At 42.6% G+C, this 12424-nt stretch overlaps 1 protein-coding gene across 13 annotated transcripts in view; it reads right to left on the bottom strand.

Annotated features, from left to right (window-relative positions):
* The window catches only part of UNC5D (unc-5 netrin receptor D), a 641211-nt gene that overhangs the window by 22099 nt on the left and 606688 nt on the right, over positions 1-12424 (bottom strand). For all 13 annotated transcript variants that reach the window (XM_086379671.1, XM_086379676.1, XM_086379681.1 and 10 more), the window contains one exon: positions 9432-9596. In XM_086379671.1, coding sequence (XP_086235797.1) covers positions 9432-9596 — 165 coding nt within the window. The remainder of the gene's footprint in view (positions 1-9431; positions 9597-12424) is intronic.

The following is a 12424-nucleotide window of genomic DNA, read 5'->3' as shown; positions in this document are numbered from 1 at the left end:
TGACTTAGAGCTGTCCAGTGAGGATTGGTTATTTCAGTGCATCATGGCAGTTAGTTCATCATATCCAGTGTGAAATTACACATCTATCCATTGCGTTGGAACGGTTGCTGAAAGTTCTATATGGACTACAGAATTTTAAGGCCTGAAGAGTATTTTGAATCACTCCCATGATTATGATGGATTACAAGGCAACAGGAATTCTTCAGATATGACTAATGTCCCTAATCAGTTGATTATGAATTGACTAAGAGATTTTGCTGAGTGGACCTGACCTAATCAAGTAGCCCTTAAGAGAGAAAAGATACAGCTCTTATCTGCAAGTATCTCTCCTGGTGGCTTGGAAGAAAGCAAACAGCCATGCTGTGAACTGCCTATGGTTGGGAGCTGGGCCTGGGGATATGTGGCTAGGACCTAAGAGTGTTCCCTAGGAGCTGTGAGTGAACCCTGTCTAGCAGCCAGCAAGAAAAGGGGGACTTCAGTCCTATAGCCCAAAGGACTGAATTTGTCAACAACCCTAATAAACTTAGAAAAAACCCTCTGAGTTCTAGATGAGAATATGCTCCCACCACCACCTTGACCTCAGCCTTGTGAGATCCTGATCAGAGAAACCAGTTAGGCCACGTCTAGACTTCTGCCTTACAAAAAATGTTGGGCAATAAATGGGTGTTGTTTTTTTCTGATAAATGTGTGGTAATTTGTTATGCAACAGAAGAAAACTAATACAAAGGGAAATTAAAACACAAATCTGAGGTTGGGTAAAGGGACTAGTTAGCACTGTTTAAACCCCAAGAAACTCTCCTTTGCATTAGGAACTTGTCAACTTGTGCTGACCTTTCATGCCCTTCCTGAACTGCCCTGTGACCTTCCCCTGCTGCTTTTTCTGACCCTTACACACCTTCCTACTGTGGACACCACGGCCACAGTAGCACTTCTCTGCTAGTGTCCAGGCTCACACAGCTATATGACTTCAGACTTGGTGAGTTTTATATCTTCAAAAATCTGTTAACTGAGGAAACTTGTTCATGCAAAGGTCTTTTTAAAGAGTGACATATATATATATATCTTTTGTTTTTTCTGTAACCATTTAGGACAGTGACCTTTGGGGGTCTATGTTTTGGAATCCAGTGCCTTAACCCAGCATTCCCACAGGGCATCTCAGAAGATATTCTGAGAAAGAGCAGTCCCATGGTCAAATACATCTGAGAAATGCAACATACTATATCTTGTTCTTGGAAATTAAAAATACATGTTACCAGATTCAACAAATTCTACTTACTGGTTTTAGTTTTAATCCCTGGAGCATTATAGAACAATGCTCATCCAAATTCTTCTAGTTTTTGAGTTAGCATAAACAGAAAAAGTGTGGTTTTCAGAGTCAAAAAGGTCTTGCTTTGGAGTACAAGTTTCCATTTTCTAGCTCAGTGACCTTGGGTGCTACAGGACTTCCCTCAGGCTCAATTTCCTAATCAGTCTTCTGGCATTTTTAAAATAGACTCCACAGAGGTTATAAACTTTGGTAGAAGTCACCCAGATAGATGTTACCAGAGCTGAAACTAGAATTCTGATACCCTAACACCTTTACCAGGACTTACTTCACTACACCACCCTGCATCAAAACAGCTAACAAGAACCCACAGGGCAGAGTGGTTCGGAAAAATGCTGAGTGATATTAGCATTATACTTCACGAATTAAAAGTAGGACTTCAGGAACTTATTTACAGAACAGAAAAGAGACTCAGAGAACGAATTTATGGTAGCTAGGGGGAAGAATCAGAGAAGGCAATGGCGACCCACTCCAGTACTCTTGCCTGGAAAATCCCATGGACAGAGGAGCCTGGTAGGCTGCAGTCCATGGGGTTGCTAAGAGTCAGACACGACTGAGTGACTTCACTTTCACTTTTCAGTTTCATGCATTGGAGAAGGAAATGGCAACCCACTCCAGTGTTCTTGCCTGGAGAATCCCAGGGACTGGGGAGCCTGGTGGGCTGCCGTCTATTAGGTTGCACAGAGTCAGACACAACTGAAGCGACTTAACAGCAGCAGCAGGGGGAAGAATAGGGGGAAGAGATAGTTAGGGAGTTTGGGATGGACATGTACACACTGCTGTATTTAAAATGGATAACCAACAAGGATCTACTGTATAGCACAGGGAACTCTGCTCAATGTGATGTGGCAGCCTGGATGGGAGGGGAGTTTGGGGGAGAATGGATACATGGCTGTGTATGGCTGAGACACTTTGCTGTTCACCTGAAATTATCACAACATTGTTAATTGGCTATACTCCAATATAAAATAGGATGTTTAAGTTAAAAAAAAAAAGGACTTAAAAAATAAAGATTAAAAAAAAAAAGAGTAAGAGGGCTTCATGGAGGAGGCATTTGAGTTGATCTTGAAGGATGGGTAGCTGTTGAATGAACAGAAATTGACTGGATAAGTGCTTATTTCTGGCAGAGTAGCCAGTTCCTTTCCAATATATATGATGTTTATAAAATAAACTACCTCAGACTTCTTACTGCATAAAATAGGTTGTAAGATATATCATTTTTTATCATAGTATGTAAAATTTCTTTTAGCTTTTAATAATGCAAATCAAGTGGGAATAGTTTTTTAAAATATTTCCTGACTTAAGGCAGGAAAATGTCCTTAAAATGAATAGTAAAAACCAGAGGGAGAATAAAAGGAATTCTATATGAGATAATATGGTAGTTGTTACTGTAAAAATGGCACTAAAGAGTGATAACATGTGAAAAGGTGGCTTGCCAATGGAACGGGTTATCCACGCCAAAAAATGACAAGAGACAGATGCTCTCATGGCATCTTTGATTGGACCAACTCAACTAAGCTCTGTCTTTCCTGCTGGCAGAAGAAAGACCACCTCAATACATAAAGTCTTCAGAAAAAAAATGGACAGAGTGGTATGATTTGAGGGTGAATAAAATATTACATGAGACTTCTAAAAATAAGTATTTTTTTTCCTGCTTAGTACACTTTAATAAATGGGCCCCCATGTCCTTCAAAGTTTCGAAATGTAAATATTTCCCAATTGTAAGGATGACACTTTACATAACATTTATGATGCATTCTAAAAGACATGTGGGCCAACTAAGAAGAATCCAGTGGCTGCATCTTCTGATGGTTTAAATTAAATATGCAGAGGAACAGTAGATTTTCATGCTCTGCACACAAGAGATAAGCTGCTGCTACCTGGTTAATGCAGGAGCTGTAAATCAGGGAGGAATTCCAAATATTCTGTCGACTTTGTAACAGACAAATCATCCCCCACCACTTTTGCGAGAAAGATAAGAGCATTGCTTGAAGGGAAAATTTTAACATGCAAGATTCCCATTTTAAGTTGTTTCTACCAAAAGATAGATTCTTTAATATTGTTACATTAATAAGGAATGAGGAAATAAATGACTTGGGGATTCTTCCCTTCTGTTCAATATTAGCAAAATTATTTCGCTTCAGTCCACGGGGCTTCCCTGGTGGCTCAGATGGTAAAGAATCCACCCGCAATGTGGGAAACCTGGGTTCGATCCCTGGGTCAGGAAGATCCCCTGGAGGAGGGCATGGCAACCCACTCCAGTGTTCTTGCCTGGAGAATCCTCATGGACAGAGGAGCCTGGTGGGCTACAGTCCATGGGGTGGCAAAGAGTCAGAAACGACTGAGTGACTAAACACACACAACACACACCAGTTTTAAGATTGGCAATACTGTTGCTTTGTAGGGTATCAATTAGTGATCATCATTAGGTAATTTAGTTGGGTTAATTTAAGGAGAACCAACCTGCTTCTAAAGACTGAATAATAATGGCCACTCTGAAGAACAGAAAAGATATATTACCTTAATCACTGAAATACTTTTAAAATTTGAGTGATATGAATGATTATGTTTGGAAAGCCATTTAGATAAGAGGCATGAAGGGACATGATGGATGTGGGGCTGAGCAGAAAGAACCAAATACCTTCAAATGAAGATGCTCACTGCATTAATTAATTTAAAATCAATGTTTATATATACATACACACACACACACACACACACATGTATCTTTTATCTCTCATGGTTCTATTGTAAATTAGGGTAGGAAGGAGGAGCTCTGAGCCTAGATATGTGAGAATTTTTTTGGGGGGGATGGATATTTAAGTACATATTTCAAAGACATCTGTTGGAAGCTTCAAAGTTTTAGTTCTATTATTATTAATCAATGAAGGCCTATTACTAACTTATTGAAGCCACCTAACACAGAATCTTTGTGCATTAGTGTAGTGACCATGAAATATGATGCATTTTAACAATTTATCTATTATTGTTGACTCATGGGGAAACAGTGGAAACAATGTCAGACTTTATTTTTCTGGGCTCCAAAATCACTACAGATGGTGGCTGCAGCCATGAAATTAAAAGACGCTTACTCCATTGTATATTCTTGCCTCCTTATGTGCGTGGGTTTATCTCTGGGCTTTCTATTTTGTTTCATTGACCTATATTTCTGTCTTTGTGCCAGTACCATACTGTCTTGATGACTGTGGCTTTGTAGTAGAGCCTGAAGTCAGGTAGGTTGATTCCTCCAGTTCCATTCTTCTTTCTCAAGATCGCTTTGGCTATTCAAGGTTTTTGTTTTTCCATAGTGGTGCTGGGAAAACTGGTCAACCACTTGTAAAAGAATGAAACTAGACCACTTTCTAACACCATACACAAAAATAAACTCAAAATGGATTAAAGATCTCAACGTAAGACCAGAAACTATAAAACGCCTAGAGGAGAACATAGGCAAAACACTCTCTGACATATATCACAGCAGGATCCTCTATGACCCACCTCCCAGAATATTGGAAATAAAAGCAAAAATAAACAAATGGGACCTAATTAACCTTAAAAGCTTCTGCACATCAAAGGAAACTATTAGCAAGGTGAAAAGGCAGCCTTCAGAATGGGAGAAAATAATAGCAAATGAAGCAACTGACAAACAACTAATCGCAAAAATATACAAGCAACTCCTGCACCTCAACTCCAGAAAAATAAATGACCCAATCAAAAAATGGGCCAAAGAACTAAATAGACATTTCTCCAAAGAAGACATACAGATGGCTAACAAACACATGAAAAGATGCTCAACATCACTCATTATCAGAGAAATGCAAATCAAAACCACTGTGAGGTACCATTTCACACCAGTCAGAATGGCTGCGATCCAAAAGTCTACAAGCAATAAATGCTGGAGAGGATGTGAAGAAAAGGGAACCCTCTTACACTGTTGGTGGGAATGCAAACTAGTACAGCCACACTATGGAGAACAGTGTGGTGATTCCTCAAAAAACTGGAAATAGAACTGCCTTATGACCCAGCAATCCCACTGCTGGGCATACACACTGAGGAAACCAGAAGGGAAAGAGACACGTGTACCCCAATGTTCATCGCAGCACTGTTTATAATAGCCAGGACATGGAAGCAACCTAGATGTCCATCAGCAGATGAATGGATAAGAAAGCTGTGGTACATATACACAATGGAGTATTACTCAGCCATTAAAAATACATTTGAATCAGTTCTAATGAGATGGATGAAACTGGAGCCTATTATACAGAATGAAGTAAGCCAGAAAGAAAAACACCAATACAGTATACTAACACATATATATGGAATTTAGAAAGATGGTAACAATAACCCTGTATATGAGACAGCAAAAAAGACACTGATGTATAGAACAGTCTTATGGACTCTGTGGGAGAGGGAGAGGGTGGGAAGATTTGGGAGAATGGCATTGAAACATGTATACTATCATGTATGAAATGAGTCGCCAGTCCAGGTTCGATGTAGGATACTGGATGCTTGGGGCTGGTGCACTGGGACGACCCAGAGGGATGGTATGGGGAGGGAGGAGGGAGGAGGGTTCAGGATGGGGAGCACATGTATACCTGTGGTGGATTCATTTCGATATTTGGCAAAACCAATACAATATTGTAAAGTTTAAAAATAAAATAAAATAAAAGACGCTTACTCCTTGGAAGGACAGTTATGACCAACCTAGAGAGCATATTCAAAAGCAGAGACATTACTTTGCCAACAAAGGTTCGTCTAGTCAAGGCTATGGTTTTTCCTGTGGTCATGTATGGATGTGAGAGTTGGACTGTGAAGAAGGCTGAGCACCGAAGAATTGATGCTTTTGAACTGTGGTGTTGGAGAAGACTCTTGAGAGTCCCTTAGACTGCAAGGAGATCCAACCAGTCCATTCTGAAGGAGGTCAGTCCTGGGATTTCTTTGGAGGGAATGATGCTGAAGCTGAAACTCCAGTACTTAGGCCACCTCATGCAAAGAGTTGACTCATTGGAAAAGACTCTGATGCTGGGGGGGATTGGGGGCTGGAGGAGAAGGGGATGACAGAGGATGAGATGGCTGGATGGCATCACTGACTCGATGGACGTGAGTCTGAGTGAACTCCGGGAGTTGGTGACGGACAGGGAGGCCTGGCGTGCTGCGATTCATGGGGTCGCAAAGAGTCGGACATAACTGAGCAACTGATCTGATCTGATCTTAAAAATATCCTGCCTTTCTCCAAGTATTCCCAACTTTCTCAGAACTTTATCTTCAGTTTCTTTGAACCATCTACCATAAAAACCAAGTCCTTTTTAGGGAGGAGATGTTTTTGAATCCCAGATATACCACCAGATATGTGTTTTCCCAGCAATGAGACAGTCCCAGGGTTGGAAGGACCTTGAGTGATCGTTCAGTCAAGACATCCTTTTGCAAACAGACCTCTATGAAGGGAATCAATTCTGTTCCTAAAGATCAGCAGAATGAATACTTAATTCCAGCCCAACAAACAAACAGGTGCATCTCATTCTTCTTCAGTCTTGAGGGAAGAATTTTCTAACTTTCATCTACTTCGACTTAGGGAAAAGAGCTGATGTTGCGATGTTTGTTGCTACTGCAGCAGCCCTTAAAGAGGGGCTTGTATTATGGACAAGGCCCATGGTTAGGACTAGGAAATTAAACCCCCTTGATTGGGATCCGGATATAGCACTGAATAGAAAGCCAGACTTTGATCTTAAAGTCAAGTTTCTCAGTGGCTACTCATCTGGTTCGCTCTATGATCTTGGATAAGAAGGCTGACTTCCTTGAGATTGTTTAAAATTGTGATGGTGTAATACTAACCTACAGAATTCTGACCATGATACATGAAAGCATATGAAATAGGACCTGAAATACAGTGGCTTTTAAAAATTAATTTTCTTCTGACATTGAAAATGATGGTTAGTGAGATCTGCCTAAGAAATAGTTTGGTAGAAAGACATGTGGATGAACTGGGCCAAAATTCAGCAGGGACACTTAAAGTTATTAATGAAATGATTCTTATAGGATCAAACAAGTTAATAAAGCTTCTCAAGTGCAGCAGCCTACAAATCAGATAGCTGTAGTCCAACACTGAATATCTAAATATTATTCTTATACTTTTGCCTCCTTTTATTAAGAAATATGGTGATGTCATGTTCTTTAAGGCTTTCCAAAGTGACTGTAAACTTTGCGAAGCATCAGAATGGGAGAGTCAAGAAGATTAAGTTTATTAGCTCATTTTCTCTCCATGAACTTTTACAGTTTATTTAAGCAAGATGCAAAGGTACCAGGATGTAGTATCAACCTTATTACATTCCTTTTACACAAACATCTTGTAATAGCTGAAACTGATTTTCAGAATCTGGATGCCTTAGAAAGTAAAAAACCTTTTAAACCTGGAATTCTTTTGTTGACCTGTTAATAGATATTTACGGAAATTTTCATCAGTGGCACCTTTATGTCCTGCCTTTCACTCTTCATTCTGAAATGCAGCTATTCTAAGAGTTGCCTTTTATTTTAGAACTAACTCCCATACGATTTGTATTTTAGTTTGAAATGTATTGTGTTAAAAATGCCATGACTGTTCAAAAAAGAGACTCTAAATGTATCTTGCCTGAGGTTTCTGCATCTACCTTCCCCATCAGGACTACCTTAGCGCATAATGCTAATTGGCAATAACGAATGCAAATATGGTAGAAACATGTCAGTTAAGACAGCTATCAGTTTTGAGGCACACTCCTTTGGAAAGCCATCGCACTTCAGAGGAAACTATTTGGGGGAATCAGCAATGTTCATTTTGCATAAATAATGAAATGCGGTGAGAATGGAGGAAAGTGGTGATGCAGACTACATGTTTTGAGAAAAATCATAACCTGAAATTGAATAGTACGGATACAAAAGATGTTAAACCTTCTGCTAAGTGTGAACAAATGAATATGTCTTATTTATATACGCAAACACAAAAGTGTATGTGTATGTATGTGTATATGTTGTTGTTTAGTCACTAAGGCCTGTCTGACTCTGCAATCCCCTGGCCTGTAGCCCGCCAGGCTCCTCTGTCCATGGGGTTTCTCAGGCAAGAATCCTGGAGCGGGTTGCCATTTCCTTTCTCCAGGGGATCCTTCTGACCCAGAGATCAAGCCTGCATCTCGTGCATTGGCAGGTGGACTCTTTAACACAGCCACCAGGGAAGCCCATATGTATATACACATGTACATGTTCTAAGATGGACATAACAGTGTGTGTGTTTTTCTGAACTAGCCAGGGATTACTTTGAAATTGCTAAATAAGGTGTCATCAGCTCCCCTGATTCCTCCCCTCAGCTACTCTCCCCTGCTGAAATAACCATTCAGGAGGAAAGGCCATAGTCTACTTGATAAGCTGAAGCTCAGAGCCATGGAGTCATTCAGTGGCTTAGGGCCAATCAAAGCCATGGCAGCACACAAGTTCCCAAGTGACTTCTCCTCTGACTCCCATTCTAACTCTGCCCTTGAGTAGTCATGTGACCTTGGACAAGGTCTTATCCCTTTTTGCACTATGCCCTTTCTTTGGAGAGTGAGATTATTATCCATCCTGTCTCTTATTGTACTGATGAATTCTAGGCTTCATAGAAATGGGGATGTGTAGAACCCTGATCCTGGAGGGTATCAAAAAATTATAAGACAGTAAGGAAACAAAGCCTTGAAAATGTCATAACAGATGGGGAAACTGACTTCTAGAAACTCATCAGAACTGGCAGAAAAGCAGCCCAATGGTGACCTTGTGTTTTCTTATGGTATGTGTCTCAATTCAATAATGAATCTCAGCTGATTCCAGGTCTACCATGAACTGTTCGATTGGTTGTGGTTTTGTGTATAAAAAGCCCTGGACCAGTTCCTTCCCCAAAGGCCCCTCCGCAGAGCCTATGCTCTAATGGGTTACGTTTCCAGGCCCAGTTCAAATCTTCAGCCTGTGAAAAAGTTGATTTTCCCTTATCAGTAATGAGGATTAAAAGAGTGAGTGCATTTTGAATCTCTTTCATGCTATACATATAGCACAACTAAGTATATAATGGGCTTTAGAAACAGGTCAAGTGACCTGGAGACCAAGGACTCACCTCGAGGATTGACGTCTGCACTTGAAGGATCTGTTCATGGCCTTTGAGCTGCCGGATGCAGATTTTGCAGGACAGCTGGGTGGTGGTGGGCGTGTAGCGCTCCAGGGAGAAGGCACAGTGCAGGGGCTGCCGGTTACTGCACCACACGCGGGAGAACGGGACTTCCTGCGGGGGACAGAGGGGAGAGGAGAGGGCTGGGGCGTGCAGAGCCCGGCTGAGAGGAGCAGAGCGCAGGACAGACCTAATCACAATAATTAGGATGATCATGATGACGGTGATGGCAGCAGAGATAATTGCCTGAGCGACTCTGGTGGAATTGTTGTAGAAATAATGTCCTAGCATATGCCAGGCAGCACAAAAGTAATTAATGTCAATTCCAATTGATAACATTCGAATTCCAAAACCACGCTGCAAGAGCTCAGATTTCACTTGGTGACACACACAATGAGAAAGAAGACCATCAAAAGTTAATCACCATGTTTTTCCACGACAAAAAGATTCTTTAGACGACTCCTAAGGGAGGATTCCTAGTAGACGCCTACTCTTTGCTACCTAAGCCCAGGGTAGGATGTTATCATCTCATGTACATGAAAATTATGAAGTGACTAGCCAGAACTTATGCCCATACCACAGCCTCATGCTGAACTGTATAAGCATAATGTTGCTATATATCCAGCATAGAAATTACACCCACTGCAGGATCACTCACACACACACACCCCCCCAGAGAGAGACACCTACTGCAGGATCACACACACACACACACACACACGCCCACACCCCCCCAGAGAGAGACACCTACTGCAGGATCACTCACACACACACACCCCCCAGAGAGAGACACCTACTGCAGGATCACACACACACACACACACGCCCACACCCCCCCAGAGAGAGACACCTACTGCAGGATCACTCACACACACACACCCCCCAGAGAGAGACACCTACTGCAGGATCACACACACACACACACCCAGAGAGAGACACCTACTGCAGGATCACACACACACACACATACACACACACACACCCAGAGAGAGACACCTACTGCAGGATCACTCACACACACCCCCCCCCCCAGAGAGAGACACCTACTGCAGGATCACTCACACACACACCCCCCCCCAGAGAGAGACACCTACTGCAGGATCACACACACACACACACACACACCAGAGAGAGACACCTACTGCAGGATCACACACACACACCCCCCCAGAGAGAGACACCTACTGCAGGATCACACACACACACACACACCCCCCAGAGAGAGACACCTACTGCAGGATCACACACACACACACCCCCCCCCCCCCAGAGAGAGACACCTACTGCAGGATCACACACACACACCCCCCCCCCCCAGAGAGAGACACCTACTGCAGGATCACACACACACACACCCCCCCCCCCAGAGAGAGACACCTACTGCAGGATCACACACACACACACACACACCCCCCAGAGAGAGACACCTACTGCAGGATCACACACACACACACACCCCCCCCCAGAGAGAGACACCTACTGCAGGATCACACACACACACACACACACACACACCCCAGAGAGAGACACCTACTGCAGGATCACACACACACACACCCCCCCCCCAGAGAGAGACACCTACTGCAGGATCACACACACACACACACACACACCCCCCAGAGAGAGACACCTGCTGCAGGATCACACACACACACACACACACACCCCAGAGAGAGACACCTACTGCAGGATCACACACACCCCCCCCCCCCAGAGAGAGACACCTACTGCAGGATCACTCACACACACACACGCACACCAGAGAGAGACACAAACACAACAGGTTAGCCCAGAACAATCTATTTTGTCAATTCCTCATTCATTCAATTCATCCACTCTACAGTTATATGTACAATGCCTTCTAATAACCAGACACTGTATTAAATAAACAATAAAGGAATAGTAAGAATTTAGGTCTGGTCTCCACTTCATAGGGACTTACAATCGAGTGGCAAAAGCCATTTCACTAAATGAGGGTTGGGGGGAAGTTATAAAATCTGTATTCCTCCTTTCCCCATGACCAGCCAGTGCTGGCCACCAATTGTCTCGGGCATGTGGGTTTATATTAATGTGAAGTGGAGGTCAGTGAGTCACTGATATTCTTCCATCTACCAGAAAGTCTTTCCCTCCTACTGGAATCAGGCCATGGTCCTTGGCAATGACCTCATATTCCCAGCCTATAGTAAACTGCATCTCACTTCTTTCTCTTTCCCTTGACTCATTAATCTGCTCTTTTACCTGTTACTACAAACACAATTTTCTCCAATATTGATGCTGAAAGGTGGCAAAAGATGGATCAAGTCTGGAACTTTGATTCTCTGAAATGTGACTGGTGATGGTGTCAGCAGGTGTTACAAGACCATGAGCCATGTTTAGAATTCAATGTACCCACTTTAAGGAACCAAGAGTTCCCTGGTTATCCCTGAGCTTCAAGCTATACACTTGCAGGTTTCCTCATTTTTCTCTGCAGGAAGTCTCAAAGATCCTGATTTCTTGGTACTTGCTAGGGGGGATCAGCAGGGAGAGATGGAGTTTAGATTGTTGAAGACTTGAGTACAGGAGAGCCAGTTTTGGGAAATATGAGAAAAAGAAATCAGGCATTAACCCCTACCACACATCCCACCAAGGGATGTAGGGGTGTTGTTTCATTTGTTTGCTCTTAAACTTGAACCAAGGGGAAGGCAATGGACTAAGGGCTCAGAGGAGGTCTATATGTTGACCCTGCAGCTGCCTTTATCCCTGTGCAGAATGTGGGCTATTAGGAAGAAGGCAACTCTCTCCCATCCTCAGTTCTCCCCTTCACAGAAAGAACTAGAAGTCTGAAAACTACATTTCACAGCCCTTGCCAGCAGGGAGTTCAGATTTCCGTTCTGCCAATGAGAGGTACTTGTTTTAAATTTGGAAGGAAGGGAAGAAATGGTTTCTGTTCCTCTGGTACCAGC

The sequence above is a fragment of the Bos grunniens genome, chromosome 27 (genome assembly GCF_055505025.1).
Source record: "Bos grunniens cultivar Pamir isolate PY7600 chromosome 27, Bosgru_T2T1.0, whole genome shotgun sequence".
Classification (NCBI taxonomy): domain Eukaryota; kingdom Metazoa; phylum Chordata; class Mammalia; order Artiodactyla; family Bovidae; genus Bos; species Bos grunniens.
Note: the sequence above shows the minus strand (reverse complement) of the source record. Positions and strands in the feature narration are given on the sequence as shown.